The 21394-nt window shown below is 43.5% G+C and overlaps 1 protein-coding gene across 1 annotated transcript in view; it reads right to left on the reverse strand.

Moving 5' to 3' along the window:
• Positions 1–21394, reverse strand: part of LOC124803440 — a 1230576-nt gene that overhangs the window by 53544 nt on the left and 1155638 nt on the right. The window contains exon 4 of the mRNA XM_047264625.1: positions 3173–3333. Coding sequence (XP_047120581.1) covers positions 3173–3333 — 161 coding nt within the window. The remainder of the gene's footprint in view (positions 1–3172; positions 3334–21394) is intronic.

Below are 21394 nucleotides of genomic sequence, written 5' to 3' on the forward strand. Positions count from 1 at the left end.
GTTTTGTTATCTTCATTTTGTTACCTTCACCTGCCACACCAGACTGGTCAACAAAGGACTGAATGGAGGCCATAGACCCGCTTAGCGATTTTACCTATGACCAGCACTTTCACCGAGCGAGGTGGCGCAGTGGTCAGCATACTGGAATCGTATTCGGGAGGACGACCGTTCAATCCCGCGTCCGACCATCCCGATTTAGGTTTTCCGTGATTTCCCTAAATCGCTCTAGGCAAATGCCGGGACGGTTCTTTAGAAAGGGCACGACCGACATCCTGCCCCATCCTTCCCTAATCTGATGAGACCGATGACCTCGATGTCTGGTCTCCTTCCCCCAAACAACCCCAACCAACCCCCAGAACTTTCTCGGGTTCTCTGCCAGATCTCTTGCTAACGTGTGATGGTGGTAGTTGTACGGTTAGCGCATAGAACAGGCAAAGCCTAATACGAAGGCTATCCACAAGGTACATTACGTTTTCGTTTGCGTCCGTTAGGGGCGGGGCTAGCGCGGCCATCTTGGTGTCATGGCATTCCGCCGCTCAGTCGGCATCCTGCCGTGCTAGTGAGTGGTTCGTGCTGTACTCCGTTGAGTTACTGTGACAGTTTGAAATGTCAGCGTTAATTGAAAATGCCGCGAAGTGTGAAGTGCGTGCTGTAATAAGGTTTCTGACTGCAAAAAACTGTACACCGATAGAAATCTATCGGCAGCTTTGTGAAGTGTATGGGGACAATATAATCACTGAAAGTGGAGTGCGTCAATGGGTCGTAAAATTTAAAAATGGCCGAACTAACGTTCACGACGAAGAGCGAAGTGGAAGACCCAGCATAGTGACTGCCGAACGTGTCGAAAAAGTCGATGCCGCGGTCCGTGAAAACCGTAATTTCACAATAACGGAACTCACTCTGAGTTTTCCACAAATTTCACGAAGTTTGTTGCCCGAAATCATTACCGAAAAGCTTGGTTACCACAAGTTTTGTGCAAGATGGATACCAAAAATCTTGACAGAGATTCACAAAAATCAGTGAATGGCTGCAGCGTTAACGTTTTTGGACGCTTACGAGAAAGATGGCGACTCATTAGTCGATCGCATCGTTACTGGTGACGAAACATGGGTTAAGCATGTGAACTGCGAGACAAAATTGCTGTCATTGCAGTGGGGGCACACAAATTCCCCCCAAAAACCCAAGAAATGCATGCAGACAATGTCGGCAAGGAAGGTGATGGCGACTGTCTTTTGGGACAGAAAAGGTGTGATTTTTGTGGATTTCCTGGAAAGGGGCACTACAATAAACTCTCAAAGGTATTGCCAAACTCTGCACAACCTCAGAAGAGCAATACAAAACAAGCGCAGGGGAAAGTTAGGCTCAAAGATCTTGCTGATTCACGACAACGCCCGGGCCCACACGGCAAATGCCACTCGTGAAGTTCCCGAATCTTTTAAGTGGGAGTTGTTTCCTCATCCGCCGTACAGTCCCGACCTGGCACCGTGCGACTTCCACTTATTCCCAGCAATGATGAAGTGGTTGGCTATGCAGCGTTTTGATGACGACGCACAGCTTCAAGAAGAGGTAACCACGTGGTTGAAGGCGCAGGCGGCCGAATTTTACGAGGTGCATTCAAGTTCTAAGGCCTCCGATTTTTTTTCTCCGGACTGGAAAGAGATAGAAACATGCGCATTGTTTTAAAATGAGGCCGCGTTCATTGTCAATACGTCCCAGAGATGGCAGCACCGTACGGTAGATGGAATTTTACCGCCAGCGGCGAGAATGAGAACTGTTTTAAACAATTAAAATGGCGACGTTTTCCTTACTTGAACAGCGTGCAGTCATTCGTTTTCTGAATTTGCGTGGTGTGAAACCAATTGAAATTCATCGACAGTTGAAGGAGACATGTGGTGATGCAGTTATGGATGTGTCGAAAATGCTTTCGAGGGTGCGACAGTTTAATGAAGGCAGAACATCGTGTGACAACAAACCGAAACAACCTTGGGCTCGCACAAGCCAGTCTGACGACATGATCGAGAAAGTGGAGAGAATTGTTTTGGGGGATCGCCGAATGACTGTTGAACAGATCGCCTCCAGAGTTGACATTTCTGTCGGTTCTGTGCACACAATCCTGCATGACGACCTGAAAATGCGAAAAGTGTCATCCAGGTGGGTGCCACGAATGCTGACGGACGACCACATGGCTGCCCGTGTGGCATGTTGCCAAGCAATGTTGACGCGCAACGACAGCATGAATGGGACTTTCTTCTCGTCGGTTGTGACAGTGGATGAGACGTGGATGCCATTTTTCAATCCAGAAACAAAGCGCCAGTCAGCTCAATGGAAGCACACAGATTCACCGCCACCAAAAAATTTCGGGTAACCGCCAGTGCTGAAAAAATGATGGTGTCCATGTTCTGGGACAACGAGGGCGTAATCCTTACCCATTGCGTTCCAAAGGGCACTACGGTATCAGGTGCATCCTACGAAAATGTTTTGAAGAACAAATTCCTTCCTGCACTGCAACAAAAACGTCCGGGAAGGGCTGCGCGTGTGCTGTTTCACCAAGACAACGCACCCGCACATCGAGCTAACGTTACGCAACAGTTTCTTCGTGATAACAACTTTGAAGTGATTCCTCATGCTCCCTACTCACCTGACCTGGCTCCTAGTGACTTTTGGCTTTTTCCAACAATGAAAGACACTCTCCGTGGCCGCACATTCACCAGCCGTGCTGCTATTGCCTCAGCGATTTTCCAGTGGTCAAAACAGACTCCTAAAGAAGCCTTCACCACTGCCATGGAATCATGGCGTCAGCGTTGTGAAAATTGTGTACGTCTGCAAGGGCGGTTACGTCGAGAAGTAACGCCAGTTTCATCGATTTCGGGTGAGTAGCTAATTAGAAAAAAATTCGGAGGCCTTAGAACTTGAATGCACTTCGTACTACGAAGGAATTTCCGAGCTCGTCCATCGCTGCGATAAGTGCCTTAATTTAAATGGCAACTATGTAGAAAAGTAGTATTTAAGTGTGGCTTTCATCTGTATATAATAAAAAAAATTTCCAATACTTTATTTATTTTTAATTCCAAAACGTAATGTACTTTGTGGATAGCCCTCGTATGTGCAGAACACGACGATGAAGAAAGTGAAAGAGGACCGTGTGGCTGTGGGGCCTGGTCTGTCTACACACCTGCGCCTGTTCTCCGGCGGCTGCAGCCGCGACGTGTGCAGCGGCAGCGCCATGTCCCGCGGCATCTGGGCGTCCAGCTTGTCCTCGCAGCGGCACTCGGTGTGGTTATAGAAGGTCAGCTTCTCCACCACGTAGCCCGCGCCGGAGCCCAGCGTCGTCGACTGGAAGCACACCACACACAATACGGTCAAAACACACTGCTCACACAGCCAGCATTTTTTTAGAAATTTTAGAAAAACGTAATGTACAGGCAGCTTCTCAACCATCTGACCACAAATAACATATTATCAAGAACACAGTTTGGATTCCTGAAGGGTTCTGATATCGAAACGGCTATTTACACCTACAGTGAAAATGTACTTAATTCATTAAATAACAAGTTACAAGAAGCAGGTATTTTCTTGTGATTTGTCAAAGGCATTCGATTGTGTGAACCACAACATCCTTTTAAATAAATTAGAATTCTATGGAGTCACGGGCAGTGGCGCAAAATGGTCCAAGTCATACCTTGCTAACAGGAAACAAAGGGTGTCAGTGCAAGGAACTAGTGAATTACGTCATCAGTCATCATCAGAATGGGATGAAATTACATGTGGTGTCCCACAAGGATCCATCTTAGGGCCAGTGCTTTCTCTTGTGTACATTAACGATCTCTCATCAGTTACACTGCCAGAAGCAGAGTTCGTTTTGTTTGCAGATGACACAAGTATTGCAATAAATAGTATGTCGACTGTAGTTCTAGAAAGATCTGCTAATGATATTTTCATGGACATTAATAAATGGTTTAAAGCCAACTCACTGACATTAAACTTCTAAAAGACTCACTATATGCAATTCAGAACCTGTGAGAGGTTTCCACCCAGCATATGCATAAAGTATGAAGAAGAGCAGATAGAAGAGGTTGACAGTCTTAAATTCCTGGGATTACAACTTGATAATAAATTCAGTTGGGAGGAGCACATCACAGAACTGCAGAAATGCCTTAACAAATCTGTATTTGCAATTCGAGTGTTAGTAGACATAGGCGACATAAAAATGAAAAAGCTTGCATACTTTGCCTGCTTTCATTCCGTAATGTCATATGGCATAATATTTTGGGGTAAATCTTCAAGTCAAACAAACGTTTTCAGAGACCAAAAGCGTGTAATATGTGTTATTTGTGGAGTAAATTCACGGACGTCCTGTAGAAACCTCTTCAAAGAACTGGGTATACTAACTACTGCCTCTCAATATGTTTACTCTTTAATGAAATTTGTCCTAAATAATATATCTCTTTTTCCAACAAACAGCTCAGTTCATACATACAATACTAAGAGAAAAATGATCTGCACAAGGACTTAAAAGCACTTACTTTAGTTCAAAAAGGGGTCCACTACTCAGGAACACTCATCTTCAAATAATTTGCCAGCAAACATAAAAAATTTAGTTACAAATAAAGATCAGTTGGAAAGGAGCCTGAAAGACTGACTAGTGGCCAACTCTTTCTGCTCCATTGACGAATTTCTTAATAGAAAGAAATAATGTATTGTATATATTCATACTATTAGTACTGTTATTTCAGCTTAAAAAAAAAGAGATGTTCCACATCCACGAGGATCTCCTCAACTTGGATCTATGGAACGAAAAAGTAATCTACTCTCGTACCATCAAATGGGCGATTCTGTAGCAGGTGCAGTCGGTATGACCAATACTCTACTACACGTGAGCATATGAGTGTACATGATGCGACAATAAAGTAATGAGACCGATTTTCTTTGCAAGATGTGGCAACCCTGCAGGCTTGTGCAGGCACAATATCTTTGACCTTGGTATATAAGCTACTTCTAGTCCAAGTGGCACATCAATGAAACTGCTCAGTCGTGAGTTGTGCTGTAATAAGTTAACATGTGTTTGTGTCTCTCATCACGGAAATGGAACCGCATAATATTGCGCAACAGTATGCCATTTCTTTTTGGGTGAAAACGCGACGACAACTTTCAGTAAACTTCAGAAGGCTTTTGGAGAGGAGGTTATGTCAAGAGCTCAAGTTTTTTGTAGGCATAAAATGTTTAGTGAAGGCAGAACGAATGTTGAATATGAAGACCGCAGTGGACAACCATCAACCTCACAGACGGGAGATTGATTTTCTTTGCAACATGTGGCATCCCTGCAGGCTTGCGTAGGCATAATATCTTTGTCCTTGGCATATAAGCTGCTTCTAGTCCAAGCGGCACATCAATGCAACTGCTCAGTCGTGAGTTGTGCTGTAATAAGTTAACGCGTATTTGTGTCTCACGTCACGGAAATGGAACCGCATAATATTGTGCAACTGTGTGCCATTTCTTTTTGGGTGAAAACGCGACGACAACTTACACTAAACTTCAGAAGGCTTTTGGAGAGGAGGTTATGTCAAGAACTCAAGGTTTTCGTTGGCATAAAATGTTTAGTGAAGGCAGAACGAATGTTGAAGATGAAGACCACAGTGGGCGACCATCGTCCTCACGGACGAATGTCAACTCGGCTAGGGTGCGTGAACTCGTACGATCTGATCGAAGATTATCCGTGAAAATGATTGCAGAAGAACTGAACATCAATCGAGAAACGGTTTGTCTGACAATAACTGAAGATCTTGGTATGAGAAAGATTTGTGCAAAAATTGTCCCCAAAAATCTCACACCACAACAACGAGAAACACGGAAAAATGTGGCAGCCGATCTGTTAGAGCAAACGGAAATCAATCCAGATTTGTTGAGCAGTGTTATCACTAGTGATGAAAGTTAGTTTTTTCAGTTCGATCCAGAGACAATACGCCAAAGTTCGCAATGGTGCTTAAAGGGATCACGACCAATAAAGAGCTCGCATGTCAAAGTCGAAAGTGAAATGCATGCTTGTGCGCTTCTTTGTTTCCAAGGGAATTGTTCATAAAGAGTGGGTGCTTCCTGGACAAACAGTTAACCATTATTACTATTAAGAAATTATAGAAAGATTTCGTGAAAGAGTTCTTCGTGCCCATGCCAACATTGCTGATAATTGGATTCTGCATCAAGATAATGCGCCATCCCATACTGCTGTTAGTACAGCAATTTTTAACCTCAAAACAAATTTCAGTTCTACCACAGCCACCTTATTCACCAGATATCGCTCCGTGCGACTTTTTTCTATTTCCAAGAGTCAAAACGGCGGTCAAGGGACACCATTCTCAAACAACACAAGATGTCCAAAACGCTGTGACGAGGGTCTTGGAGGATACTACAGAAGAAGAGTTCCAGAAATGTTACCATCAGTGTCAGAAGCGCAGGAAAAAAGTGTGTGCAATCAGAAGGGAAGTACTTCGAAGGAGACAATAATAAACTTGACTAAAACGGTAAGCAACTTTTTTTCACATCAGTCTCATTACTTTATCGTCACACCTCGTATATCGTCACTCTAACAAGGCATTAATGTTGAGGCGTTTTACAGAGAGATGGAGTCACACATCCAGAAGTATTTTTTTGCTAACGTACGAATGATGGGTAGAACAACATAATGCTTCTATGTTTACAAATAGTCTGCCATGAGCAGAACATAACCTTTTTTTTCTTCACCCGCATTTCAGTAACATCAGTGGGTTTTCATCTGCTGTCGAACAACCAAGAAATGGTGCCTGGGAAAATATATAGTTTGGGATTGAGCTCATGACATTCAAAACGATCGAAAAAAAGTAACTACTACAGTAACATAACAATGTACCTACCACTGTCACCGAACTTTATAAGATACTAAACTGAAAGCCTGTTATAAATGGCTCAAGAGAACCAATGACATCTTCTGCACATATAATGGAGGAGACCAAAATATTGACAACCCCCTAGTAACCTATGGTAATTTAAATAAAGAGAAGGGCGCTTTAGGGAAACGGCGAACATGATCCATTAATAAATCGTAAACTAACAACTGATTTTTAGAACCTCTGTAAATAGCTAAGATTCTCAGTTGTGTGACAGTTCTCTGGTTGGAATGATAAATTCATACACATCTTGAATAATTTGGTCGTATGCAAGAATGCCAACATATTTGTAATTCATACAATCACTGACATTTATTGGATTGTGTGACATAAGAAAACTGTAAACATGTGTCCTTCCATGCTAAATGAAATTGAAATAACTTGAAGACAAAGATCTGTATATGCAGATATAAATGTGAGATTTTAAGGTAGTAGGTAACTCATGATATATTCTAATTTTGTATTTGAAAAATTGAGGAGTATGATGTACCTGTGTGGTCTGTATTAATCTAAAGTTTTACATATAACATTTTAAGTTAGTCTTCTAACATTTAATACTACATGGTAACGGACCATGTTGAATAAATAAATAATACTTGGTAACACATAATTTTGGAATGATATGGTAATTAACAGTTTCAGCTGCTGAATTAAATTTATCCTGTACTGCTTTATCCTCTACTGGTCTCTGTTACCATCTTCAGACACATAAGTTGAAATCCATATATGTGTATAATTTGTACACCAATGTCACATGCTGGTTGTAATCAATTAGTAAGCTTCAGTATGTACAATAATAATATACTGAATGTACTGTACTCAACCATATAATGCAGTACAATTAGTATACTACTGTTGCAAATGTGAAACTTAGTAGTATATTGTAATCTGCCTTTGACTATGATTTAGTACTGACACACAAATATGAATTTCAACTTTAGTACCTTAGCACGGTCATGTAGACTGTGTTTGGAACCCTTATTTAGTAGGTATCACTACAGACAGTGAAAGAATTCCGAAATACAGTGTTAGGATTGTAAGGTCTAGGTATAAGTTTAAACAAAAATCCGTGGAAGGGAGACAACGTAGTTGTTGCGAAAGCCTTTTGGGCAGTCACTTATTTATTCTGATGTGGAGCATACACGATATGTATACATGATTAATGTTAGTCCTATTCATGCACCTATACATAAAAACTTTTCTTTTTTGTTTTAGAGGCTACCAATTTTCAAAAAGAAATTCGTGCACGCAGTAGAAGGAATTATCCAGGAGAAATGATTTTAGGTTAAATTTAAAACTTGTTATGCTATCTGTCAGACATTTTATAGTATTGGGGCAAATGATAAAATGAATAGATCCTCACTTTGAAGGAAACTGCGCAACCAATCTGTTAACACTATTACCGGCCGGTGTGGCCGAGCGGTTCTAGGCGCTTCAGTCTGGAACCGCGCGACCGCTACGGTCGCAGGTTCGAATCCTGCATCAGGCATGGATGTATGTGATGTCCTTAGGTTAGTTAGGTTTAAGTAGTTCTAAGTTCTAGGGGACTGATGACCTCAGATGTTGAGTCCCATAGTGCTCAGAGCCATTTGAACCATTTTTTGCTAACACCATTGTGTATCTCGCGTGGAGGCATGAGAATAAAAATAAGATTAGGACACATGCAGAAGCATACAGAGAGTAATTGTTCCTTCGCTCAACACGCAAACAGAATAGAAAACCGATTCTTTTAGTTCGATGTAACGTCAGGCATGCACTCTACAGTAGCTAGCGTATATAACATACTGACTGACACCAGTACTAAATGAAGCTGTTTAACCGACTAGCTTCACGTGTTAGTTAGAACGCCAATCTTGTAATTCTTCTTCGTTGATCCATTATGGAGCATGGGACAACGGCTGGCATCTATTACTTGATGCAATAATTTACCAACAGCCGTACGTATTGTAAAAATTTATTTTATGAACTTCTTATGTGCTAGCAGTTTCGGCATTAATGCCATCTTCAGGCCCCTGTACAATGAGTAGAACAAATGTAATATTATAAAAAATATAGAACGTAAGTTAACAATTGACAGGTATCATGTTAACTATGTAAGTGGCTGAAAAACACATAGGCAGAAGCATATTTGATCTAAGATTACATACAGTTTTAATGTTATACAATATGTCTTTTTGAGCTACTTACATAGTTAATATGATACCTGTCAATTGTTAAAGTATGTTCTATATTTTTATAATAGTACATTTGTTCTACTCATTGTACAGGGGCCTGAAGATGGCATAAATGTAATGTCGAAACTGCTAGCACATAAGAAGTTCATAAAATAAATTTCTACAACACATACGGCTGTTGGTAAATCATTGCATCAAGAAATCTTGCAATTTGTCACAGCTTTGGAGCACCTCTTATGGGACATGATAATCATATTGCTGTTGATGTTGTCTGAATTCTGCACTACAGCTGCTGTTTTATAGTCTATCTGCAACTGATAAGAATGTCCCTAAGATAAGGGCATGAAAATATTTTAACCCTACAGTATAAACTTCTACTGCCTAGTCGCGGAAAGGAGGACATCCTGGTTAGAGTCTTGTTCCTGGCACAGATTTTCAATCGTCACTTCCAGCGGTACCGCATGTTGTGTAAAGTTCGGCTGCACAAGTTCCGGAGAATGTTGTGGACGAGTTCTACCATCAGCCGGGTAGCCAGTTAGTTTCGGGGTCTTTATAGCCACTGTGTATCTGCCACTCACCTCCTCGGCGGTAGAAGCGCCGGTAGCACAGCACCTCTCCCCTCCACCATTCCCTCGCCCTTCCCTACAACGTTTTGGAAGGGGCGCGGGCCCCCCACAGAGCAGCAACAATTACCCAGTCACGAGCGGGCGCATCTCAATTACCCCCAACAGCAGCAAGAGTGACGTAAACACCGCTACTCCACGGCTACGCTGAAAAGAGAAGCACCGACCCCACACACTGTTGCCTCGCCACACCTCCTGCGTGCAGTGTAAGGACACGGTGTAGGCTGTTAAGCACTACGCTACAAATCGTAGCCCCGGCCTAGGTCGTCCGTGCATTTCTAAGTTTATTTAAAGATTTCGTAACTGGTACCGCATAGAGCTGATAAGCACAATGTAATATTTCCTACAGTTACGAGACTATACAGTGTCTGAAACCATTGTCACATATTGCTGCAGTTGGTAGTACTGATGAAAACTTGAAAAAAAAAAAAAAAACAGTCTGGTAATTACACACAACGAAAAAATGTTTTGCACCACCTTGGTTCCAAGAGTTCCGGAACCTGTACAGAAAATTGGAATATAATAATAATGGGCGTATGGCATTGGTGGCCGGGTGACCCTTAGTGAGGCGGTTCGCCCGCCGCCGCACGAGTTCTTTAACGCCACTACGGCGACTTGCGAGTGAATGAGGATGAAATGATGCTGAAAGACACACAACACCCAGTCATCTCGAGGCAGAGAAAATCCCTGACCCCGACGGAAATCGAACCAGGGACCCCGTGCGCGGGAAGCGAGAACGCTACCGCAAGACCACGAACCGCGGACATTGGAATAGAGATCAACATAAACATCATTTCCGCTCTTTTTATTGGTCATGAAGACCACACATTCCATGTTGCACCACCATACAGCGAGACCTTTAGAGGTGGTGGTCCATATTGCTGGCACCGGTACATCTAGTACCCAGTTGCACGTCCTCTTGCATTGATGAATGCCTGTATTTGTCACGGTATACTACCCACAAGTTCATCAAGGTACTGTTGGTCCAGACTGCCCCACTCCTCAACGACGATTCGGTGTAGATCCCTCAGAGTGGTTAGTAGGCCACGTCGTCCGTAAACAGCCCTTTTCAATCTAACCCAGGCATATTCGATAGAGTTCATGTCTGGAGAACATGCTGGCCACCCTAGTCGAGCGACGTCGCTATCCTGAAGGAAGTCATTCACAAGATACGCACGATGGGGATGCAAATTGTCGTCCATTAAGACGAATGCCTCGCCAATAGGCTGCTGATAAGGTTGCACTATCGGTCTGAGGACGGCACTCACGTATCGTACAGCCATTACGGCGCCTTCCATCTCCACCATCTGCGTACGTCGGCCCCACATAATACCACCCCAAAACAGCAGGTGAAGACCTTGCTGCACTGTATGGACAGTGTGTCTAAGGCTCTCAGCCTGAACGGTTTGCCTCCAAACACGTCTCCGACGATTGTCTGGTTGAAGGCATATACAATACTCATCGCTGAAGAGAACGTGATGCCATTCCTGAGCGGTCCATTCTGCATGTTGTTGGGCTCATCTGTACCGCTCTGTCTGGTGTCGTGGTTGCAAAGATGGACGTCGGGAGTGAAGTTGCGCACTATGCAGTCTGTTCCGCACGGTTTGAGTCGTAACACGACGTCCTGTGGCTGCACGAAAAGCATTATTCAACATGGTGGCGTTGCTGTCATGTTTCCTCCGGTCCATAATCCTTAGGTAGCGGTCATAGACTGCAGTAGTAGCCCTTGGGCGACCTCAGCGAGGCATGTCATCGACAGTTTCTGCCTCTGTATCACCTCCATGTCCGAACAACATTGCTTTGGTTCCCTCCGAGACGTCTGAAAACTTCCCTTGTTGAGAGCCCTTCCTGGCACAAAGTAACAATGCGGACATGATTGATCCACGGTATTGACCATCTAGGCATGGTTGAACTATAGACAACACGAGCCGAGTATCTTCTTCCTGGTGGAATGACTGGAACAGATCGGCTGTCGAGCCCTCTCCGTCTAATAGGCGCTGCTCATGCGTGATTGTTTACATTTTTGGGCGTGTTTAGTGACATCTCTGAACAGTCAGAGGGACTGTGTCTGTGATACAATATCCACACACAATGTCTGTCTCCAGGAGTTCTGGGAACCGAGGTGATGCAAAACTTTTTTTTTTATGTGTGTATATATCCTGAATCCAATATCTTTCGAGTTATGGGACGTTGAAGACACGTAGTTCACTGGCTGCTTTTTATTTACAGATGTCCCATGGTTTACAAGAGGTAGCACAGAAAATTACCACAATATGCACCTTAAGGCGTACGCACATCGTTGAGCAGCCACGAAGGTGGAACTTCAGGATCACTTCAGTAACGATGTATGGGCAGGAAGAGTTGGTGACTGATAAGGACCGTGCACTTTACCAAATAGATTAACAGGTGCTGTGTATCAGTCTTTTCTGACCGACGAATTTCCATCGCTATTGGAAAACGTTGACCTTGCAATAAGACAGTGTTTTACGCCCGACTGGGCAAATGCCTATTTTCTACGTACTGGGCGTCACCCACTGCAGCGTTTCGTAGGTGACGGATTGGTCGTGGAACCTGATGCTGTTGTATTTCTGGCGACGAGTACACTTAAAACCAACGGTGTATGCTCTGCCTACCGACAACTTGAGTACGTTACAGGAGCGTGTGATCAATGCAAGTGACGGTATCTGAGCAGAGCCAGGTCTACTTGTATTTGCGCTATTGCTTGCAAAGAAGGGCTGAAGAATGTGCACGACACCTGTTAACTACAGGCAACATTGCCTATATTAGTGTCTACTTCTACGTGCGATGAGAGGACGGTCCATATCCCAGCAGATATTGGTTTCCGGACATATGGAATTTATCTGCTCGATTTGACCAATGCTGCCTCCAGGAGGAATACGAGACATATTTTTAAAAAGTAAAATTATCTACGCACAGCGGCGCACAACGTGTTACCAGCTACGAGGGTCGTTTGAAATACACTCCTGGAAATGGAAAAAAGAACACATTGACACCGGTGTGTCAGACCCACCATACTTGCTCCGGACACTGCGAGAGGGCTGTACAAGCAATGATCACACGCACGGCACAGCGGACACACCAGGAACCGCGGTGTTGGCCGTCGAATGGCGCTAGCTGCGCAGCATTTGTGCACCGCCGCCGTCAGTGTCAGCCAGTTTGCCGTGGCATACGGAGCTCCATCGCAGTCTTTAACACTGGTAGCATGCCGCGACAGCGTGGACGTGAACCGTATGTGCAGTTGACGGACTTTGAGCGAGGGCGTATAGTGGGCATGTGGGAGGCCGGGTGGACGTACCGCCGAATTGCTCAACACGTGGGGCGTGAGGTCTCCACAGTACATCGATGTTGTCGCCAGTGGTCGGCGGAAGGTGCACGTGCCCGTCGACCTGGGACCGGACCGCAGCGACGCACGGATGCACGCCAAGACCGTAGGATCCTACGCAGTGCCGTAGGGGACCGCACCGCCACTTCCCAGCAAATTAGGGACACTGTTGCTCCTGGGGTATCGGCGAGGACCATTCGCAACCGTCTCCATGAAGCTGGGCTACGGTCCCGCACACCGTTAGGCCGTCTTCCGCTCACGCCCCAACATCGTGCAGCCCGCCTCCAGTGGTGTCGCGACAGGCGTGAATGGAGGGACGAATGGAGACGTGTCGTCTTCAGCGATGAGAGTCGCTTCTGCCTTGGTGCCAATGATGGTCGTATGCGTGTTTGGCGCCGTGCAGGTGAGCGCCACAATCAGGACTGCATACGACCGAGGCACACAGGGCCAACACCCGGCATCATGGTGTGGGGAGCGATCTCCTACATTGGACGTACACCACTGGTGATCGTCGAGGGGACACTGAATAGTGCACGGTACATCCAAACCATCATCGAACCCATCGTTCTACCATTCCTAGACCGGCAAGGGAACTTGCTGTTCCAACAGGACAATGCACGTCCGCATGTATCCCGTGGCACCTAACGTGCTCTAGAAGGTGTAAGTCAACTACCCTGGCCAGCAAGATCTCCGGATCTGTCCCCCATTGAGCATGTTTGGGACTGGATGAAGCGTCGTCTCACGCGGTCTGCACGTCCAGCACGAACGCTGGTCCAACTGAGGCGCCAGGTGGAAATGGCATGGCAAGCCGTTCCACAGGACTACATCCAGCATCTCTACGATCGTCTCCATGGGAGAATAGCAGCCTGCATTGCTGCGAAAGGTGGATATACACTGTACTAGTCCCGACATTGTGCATGCTGTGTTGCCTGTGTCTATGTGCCTGTGGTTCTGTCAGTGTGATCATGTGATGTATCTGACCCCAGGGATGTGTCAATAAAGTTTCCCCTTCCTGGGACAATGAATTCACGGTGTTCTTATTTCAATTTCCAGGAGTGTATTACAGGTGCATATTACTCATCGTTATTGGATCGTTTGAAAACCAAGCTGCAAGAGAAATGCCGGCGATTGCACCACAAAAATGTCCTTTTCCAACACGAGAATGCACCAGCGCACACCTCAGCACTTGTGCTCGCTAAATTAATGGAAATACGATTCCAACTTGTTTCACATACTCCCTATTCTCCGGACTTGGCTCCCTCGGACTACTATTTGTTCCCCAATTTGAAGAAATGGCTGGTGGGACAAAGATTTTATTCATACGAGCAGGTGACTGCAGCAACTAATGGCTATTTTGCCGACTTGGACAATTCCTATTATTCGGAAGGGATCAACAAATTAGAACTGCGTTGGACGAAGTGTATAAGTCTAAATGGACACTATGTCGAAAAATAAAAGAGTTTACCCCTAACATGTAAGAAGATTTTATTTTTGCACGGACTTTTCAAACGCACCTCGTATTAACATTCAATGGAAACAAAGGACGTAGGATAGCGATATGCATATATGTAGATGGCGGTAGTATTGCGTACACAAGGTATAAAACGGCAGTGCACTGGCGGAGTGTCGTTTTTACTCAGGTGATTCATATGAAGAGGTTTCCAATTTGATTGTGGACGCACAACGGGAGTTAACAGACTTCGAACGAGCAATATTAGTTGGAGGATGGCACATTCCATTCCGGAAATCGTCAGGAAATTAGTACTTCAAGATACACAGTATCAAGAGTGCGCCGAGAATACCGAATTTCAGGCTTTACCTTTCACCACGGCCAACGCAGTGGCCGATGGTCTCCACTTAACGACTGAGAGCAGCGGCGTTTGCGTGCTAACATACAAGCTACTACGTGAAATAACCGCAGTTATCAATGTGGGATGTATGGCGAACACATCCATTAGGATAGTGCCGCCAAATTTGGCGTTAATCGGGTACGGCAGCACCGACGCGAGTGCATAGTTAACAGCGCGACAGCACTTGCAGCACCTCTCCTGGGGTTGTGACCATATCGGTTGGACCCTAAACGACTGGGAAACCGTGGCCTGGTCAGATGAGTCACGATTTCAGTTGGTGAGAGCTGATGGTACGGTTCGAGTGTGGTGCCGGCCCTACGAAGCCATGATCCCAAATTGTCAACAAGGCACTGTGCAACCTGGTTGTCGCTCCATACTGGTGTGGGCTGTGTTTAAGTGGAATGGACTGGTACACTTGAACCGAGCATTGGCTAGAGATGGTTACATTAGAATACCTGGAGACCATTCCCAGCCATTCATGGACGTCGTGTTGCCAAGCAATGATGGAATTTTATCTGACAATGCGCCATGCGACCGGGCCACAATTGTTCGTCACTGGTTTCAAGAACGTTCTGGACAATTCGACCGAATGGTCTGGCCACCCAGATCGTCCGACATGAATACCATCGAACATTTATGGGACACAACTGAGAGGTCAATTCGTGAAAAATATCTTGCACCGGCAACTTTCTAGCAAATATGGACGGCTATAGAGACGGCATGGCTCAGTATTTCTGCAGGGGGGTTCCTACACTTTATTGAGTCTATGCCACGTCGAGTTTCTGCACTATGCCGGTAGAAATGGAGGTCAGGCACGATATTAGGAAGTACCCCACGACTTTTGTCGCCTCAGGGTATTGAATCATCATGAAAGAGACATGCAACAGAAGTCAAGTTGTCATTAACTGTACTCCACTCGCGAATATGCAAATGGTTAGTGTTAGTGGAATAGCGCAAGGAGTGGGAGTAACGAGATCTGCATACCGTGTGTAGGAAAAGATGGGTTTGGGATGACCATATGTCCGCAGCTCGTGGGCGAGCGGTAGCGTTCTCGCTTCCCACGCCCGGGTTCCCGGGTTCGATTCCAGGCGGGGTCAGGGATTTTCTCTGCCTCGTGATGACTGTGTGTTGTGTGCTGTCCTTAGGTTAGTTGGGTTTAAGTAGTTCTAGGGAACTGATGACCGTAGATGTTAAGTCCCATAGTGCTCAGAGCAATTTTTTGATGGCCATATTCAACACCGTACAGAAGCTAGATGACGCCACGCGGCTAACACCCGATAGTATATACATAATGGCGTCCAGGATCGTGCGTCACGCACCTTCAGTCAGGAAATGGATTTATTTGGAGCAAGTTACATATTCACACTAGGTTTGATCGAAAATATCGATATATCGATACTCCTCTTTACACCTATACATCGCTATATCGATTTCAAAGTGTCACTATCGAGTGCCGATCTATTTAATACATATTTTTTTCACATTTTTCGGTACATATTTGAAACTGCTCTTTTGAAATTGTAGTAGAACGTAATTTTACTTTCACTGTGTGAAGGAGTCTTACTACTTTTTGAGCTTTCATCACGTCCACTCTTTTTCTTCGACTGTGTGGAGCAGGTATAGGTGGCACAAAAGAAGAAGTCAGATTGCACTGGGGGGAGGGGGGTGGGATGGTGTCAATAGAATAACAAGATTTCCGATGTCAAGAAATAGCACACCAGCTGTATTAAAAAACAACTTTTAACGCAACTAGTGTCCTATTTCTTAACATCAGCATTGTTGAAAAACCGTTGGTGAAAATCATGAACAAAAATATAAATGACAAGATTGGTCTTTACGGATGCAGTTAGCACTATTAGGAAAGTGGTTGTCGCCGAGCGTGGTCGTGCATTGTTTTCCTTCCAATTCTTGCTCTATGGGGGATAGGCAAGCTGCTAGTTTGTTTATATAAAGAATATCTCATAATAAATCAATTCTTAAATCTACAGCTCTAAAACCGGCAGTATATTTACAATGTGAAGCCGATATTTTTACGGGCCAGTATGTCGATACTTTCTCCTTCTGTATACCTATACTTTTCATCGTATATCGATAGCTTATAAAGGTATCTTTTAAATATCGATATATTGGAATCACGATATTTTTAAAATTATCAACAGTCCTAAGTCGTACGGGAAGTGCGACAACGGCTGGAGCATAACGCACTGTCACCACGGCGACCATTGTTGCGGCTTCCTTTGAGGCAGCAGGGGAGGCAAGCGGGTCGCGCCCCAACAACAATAGAGAAGATATGGGTAGTACCTCATAGTATTTTCGGACTACTCCACTTTCTGTCTAGAACGATGGACGCATCCACGTGTTTGGCTCCGAGAAGAACGAATGTGGCCAATGTCAATTCGTCACAGTAACACGGGTCCCACACCTGAAGTGATGGTACACAATGGCACTGTGTGTACAACACGATAACCTCGGCGGTAATTTGGACAGCAGAAGTTCTGTGTCCTGCCGTTCGGAGGGTTTTCCTCCAGTTTTATGACACTATTGCTTTTCAAGTAAAGGTGACACATGTGTACCGGAAATATTTATCCCGGATTTGTATGAGACAGTCCAAGGTTGCGGATCTGAATTGATTCATGTATCCTATGAGTACTCCTGATGATAGAGTTATCCATTTTATAAATCGACGCCGTGTAAAAATATCAATAAATACTCTGAGGGAAAAGACAGAAATAAACTGACTTTTGCCAGTGTCGAACAGCTGCGAATCATTTATCCAGCCGATACAAAGTACAAAATATTCTTGATCTTGTTGCCACTTGAAATTAGAGTAAGAATACTACTTTGCGATGAATACCTCCATCTTCAGGAACAATTATTTGAGACTGCTGTCGTGGTGTGCTATTGTGCCGTTACGAATTCTACTCTTATGTGAAGAAATGGAAAAATTACGTTCTTTGTCGAGCAACAATTCTTCAGCTCTTTCACGTGTTGTGCAAACTGACTCTACTCAAATGTGGGACGTCTCTAGAGTATTTTAGTTTTTCAAATATTCGGAAAAATGTCAGTAATGGAACTGGAAGATCATCATTTAGATCTTTCTTGCCACTTTTCTTCTAGCGCAAAAGCATATTCTAATGTCTGAAAGAATTCCCTGTGCCAGTAGCGCTTCACATATTTCACTAATGAATCGAAGAAAGTATTAATACTCTTTCTCGTTTCCTCTCACATCCATAGTGCTTAATTATTAGGAAGAATGTAAGGCTTAGGCGGCCGCAGTGGCGGAGCGGTTCTGGGCGCTTCAGTCTGGATCCGCGCGACCGCTACGGTCGCAGGTTCGAATCTTGCCTCGAGCCTGGATGTATGTGATGTCCTTAGGTGAGGTTTAAGTAGTTCTAAGTTCTAGGGGACTGATGACCTCAGATGTTAAGTCCCATAGTGCTCAGAGCCATTTGAACCATTTTGTAAGGTTTTACTCACACGAAAATGTACAGATAATCATCTTTTCAGACAATTATGCATCGCTGCATCGTAAAGGACAACCAGTCACACTGGTAAAGAGCTATCCTTTGTCTCGCAACATAAAAATAAATGCAGTACGAGTGTCCTTCACCTCACAACATTTCTACCCCTGTACACACAAAATCTTTTTAATAACAACTGAACTAATCATCGGACGGATTGTGCACTTCACTCCGAGCATCACAACTGTAGCGATATATCAGATACAGACATCAAAGGCACCGGTACTCTAAACAGTTGTTCGTACTATAAATACGGAATTAAGTAAATGCTCTAGTTAATTCTTTTGATCATGTACTGCGATTTTACAAGTATGGTCGAATCATATATCTCTCCTTACGATACAAGTTTGTAGTGCAAGGACTCGGGTACTGTTTTGTTACTGTAAAGTCCAAAACAAAGCGATTCTGCATACAATAGGATGCTTCTCCATAATTCAGTGCAAGTTAGCTCGTAAACAGGGACGCTGTATAGCTTCGTGAAACAGGTTGGGTGTCGGTGAATGGACTGGCCTCTGTCCTTATCGCGGAACAAACGATGGACTTCACGTACACTGAAGACAAAAAATACCCGCCCAGTGGAAGTTGTGTGCCATGTTTGTTGGCAGCCTCTCAGGAACATCTGACCTACAAGAGGTTGTGTGATAATGCGCGATGCATGTTCCCTAATATGCAGCGATGTGGCCCTCGCGTTTTGTTTTGTTTTTCTTTTATTTTTGCAATCTGTCTGACGTCCACGTTTAAGACAATAAATTAGCTTTATGCTTTCTCTGCTACTCCATCTGTTTGCATATTTCTTTCCTGTCTCCTGCCAATTATTTGCTTCCTGTATTCTCAAAATCGTTATGTCTTTAAAACCACTCCTCTTAATTTTATTTCTGTATTTTGCTTTGTCTTCAATTTCCTGTTTATTTACACCACTTTGTTCAAGATATTCATGTATTTTCCTAAGCCACATGAGGTTGCTTTTTAATGCTTCAAAACGTTGTACAACTATTCTTGTCATTCTGCCAGGATCATTCTATGGGTATGTACATACAACATTACTTCTGTAATTTTTTTCTATCATGTCCGTATACTTCTGTGTTTCTATTGTTTTATTTCCTAAAGTGTTTCTTACAGTATTTCTTCCCGGTTTCTTGAGGTTTTCATTTGCATTTTCTTTTATCGATCTTGTGCGTTCTGCACTTATTATTGTTTTGTATCGATGAATTTCTAGACCATGATTATTTATTACAAACGTCTCTTTTTGAATGAAATGCCAACATTTTCGTGATATTTATGTGAAAATTTCTTTTCCTGTCACATGATCCCATATCATTTTTCATAGACACTTCAGTCTGTCAACATTTCCATACTTTGTTGTGGATTTTGTTGCCACAAACTTGTTTTGGTCATTATCTCCATTATTTTCCGAAAGAAATGTTTAGTCCAGATTATCTGCTTTCTCTTTAAGTGTTTTTTTTGTTTTTTTTTTTTTTTGTTTTACGCTACTTCAATTCCTAATGAGAGAATCACTGAATTATCTGGAAATGCTGAGCTGTCAAATTTGAGATTATTCTTTTTCGAGCCAGGCTGCATTCCACTTTTGGTGTTGTAGCCTACTAATTTATTTCTCCGTTCTCTGAACATTTTTTCAAGTAAACAGTTAGACCGGACGGATGATTGTCCATTGCTTTTTCTAAAATCCTATCTTATTCGCAAATGGGTTTGGTATACGTCTATTAATGTCACTTCAGATTTTGCATTTATTAATGTTCGTTGCAAAAGCTCCTGTGTTTTCTTATTTATTCTAATTGCTTCCAGAGTTTTGAACAAACTTTTGTATAAATTCCCCTCGTTACAGACGTCAGAAGACAATGAGTGTAGATGAGCTTGAGAAGAAGAGGAGGTGAAACAGGAAGAAGTCCGGCGTTCTCCCAAAGCCATATATTAAATAGCGGCGTTGGTGGAGTGTTGTATCGTAGTAAATGCAGATTTAAGGTCTAAACATTGAACCGTCTTTCCCAGACATCAATGGTCAAGGTCAACACACATGTTGATAATGACACTCAACATGGCTTGCTGATTATTCAAGCAGTGGGTTCTTCCTAACCTTTCCTACGAAATAGTCTGTTTTCATTTCGTCATATTAATTTGTTTAGCGTATTGTCGTCGCTTGCTGCTAGTCCTGAGAAGCAGGGGCAGTATAAACAAAAGTCTCGTAGTTAAATGTGAAACTTCAAATTGAAAGCCAGCACCATTCTGGACCAACAATTGACAGAGCTCACCACATAGCATATAAGCAGCAGTTTACCAGAAGCAATTTTAAGGAAGTTACGAAGATGCCCAACACACACCAAATTAAACGACAGCTTTCCCTGTTTGTCGGTAATGACCACTGTGTTAAAAATTGTATTTCAACTAATGGTCACTGATTGGTTACTTTCTGAATGACGGGCAGGTGTAATATTTTTGTCTGCTTTGTGCATCTGCTTTGGTATATCTCTCTGCGACAGACGCCGATTAGAAGTTCGGCATGTTCCTCTGTCCTGTACCTCTTTCTTAACCTTCTGTTTTTTTCCTCTCTTTTGTTTTAATGTCACCTAGCATCATTCTCTCCCTCTCTTATGTGCAATATTCATTCAATGACTTCGTTGCAGGCGATTTCTTCGCAGCATGTATCCCAGCCAAGATATTTACGAACTATTATTATTTCTTTCCTCTCCTCTTCTTAAAAGCACCTCTTCACTCATGATTCTGTCAGTCTATTTCAAACTGCCCAAGTATTTATTCTTCTTTATTTTCGACTATTCATTACAGGGTGCCAGATTAAACAACTCGTGTGTCTCTTTCTTAATTATTTCGGAACTCTTTTTACTGTCAACAAATGTTTTACCTTTCCAAAAGCTCATTTATACATGTTTCAGTTATTATTTTGACAACAAACTTACTAAGTACCAAAAAGGGTTTTCTTCTTTCAGCGTTAT

Source organism: Schistocerca piceifrons, chromosome 6, assembly GCF_021461385.2.
Source record: "Schistocerca piceifrons isolate TAMUIC-IGC-003096 chromosome 6, iqSchPice1.1, whole genome shotgun sequence".
Lineage (NCBI taxonomy): Eukaryota > Metazoa > Arthropoda > Insecta > Orthoptera > Acrididae > Schistocerca > Schistocerca piceifrons.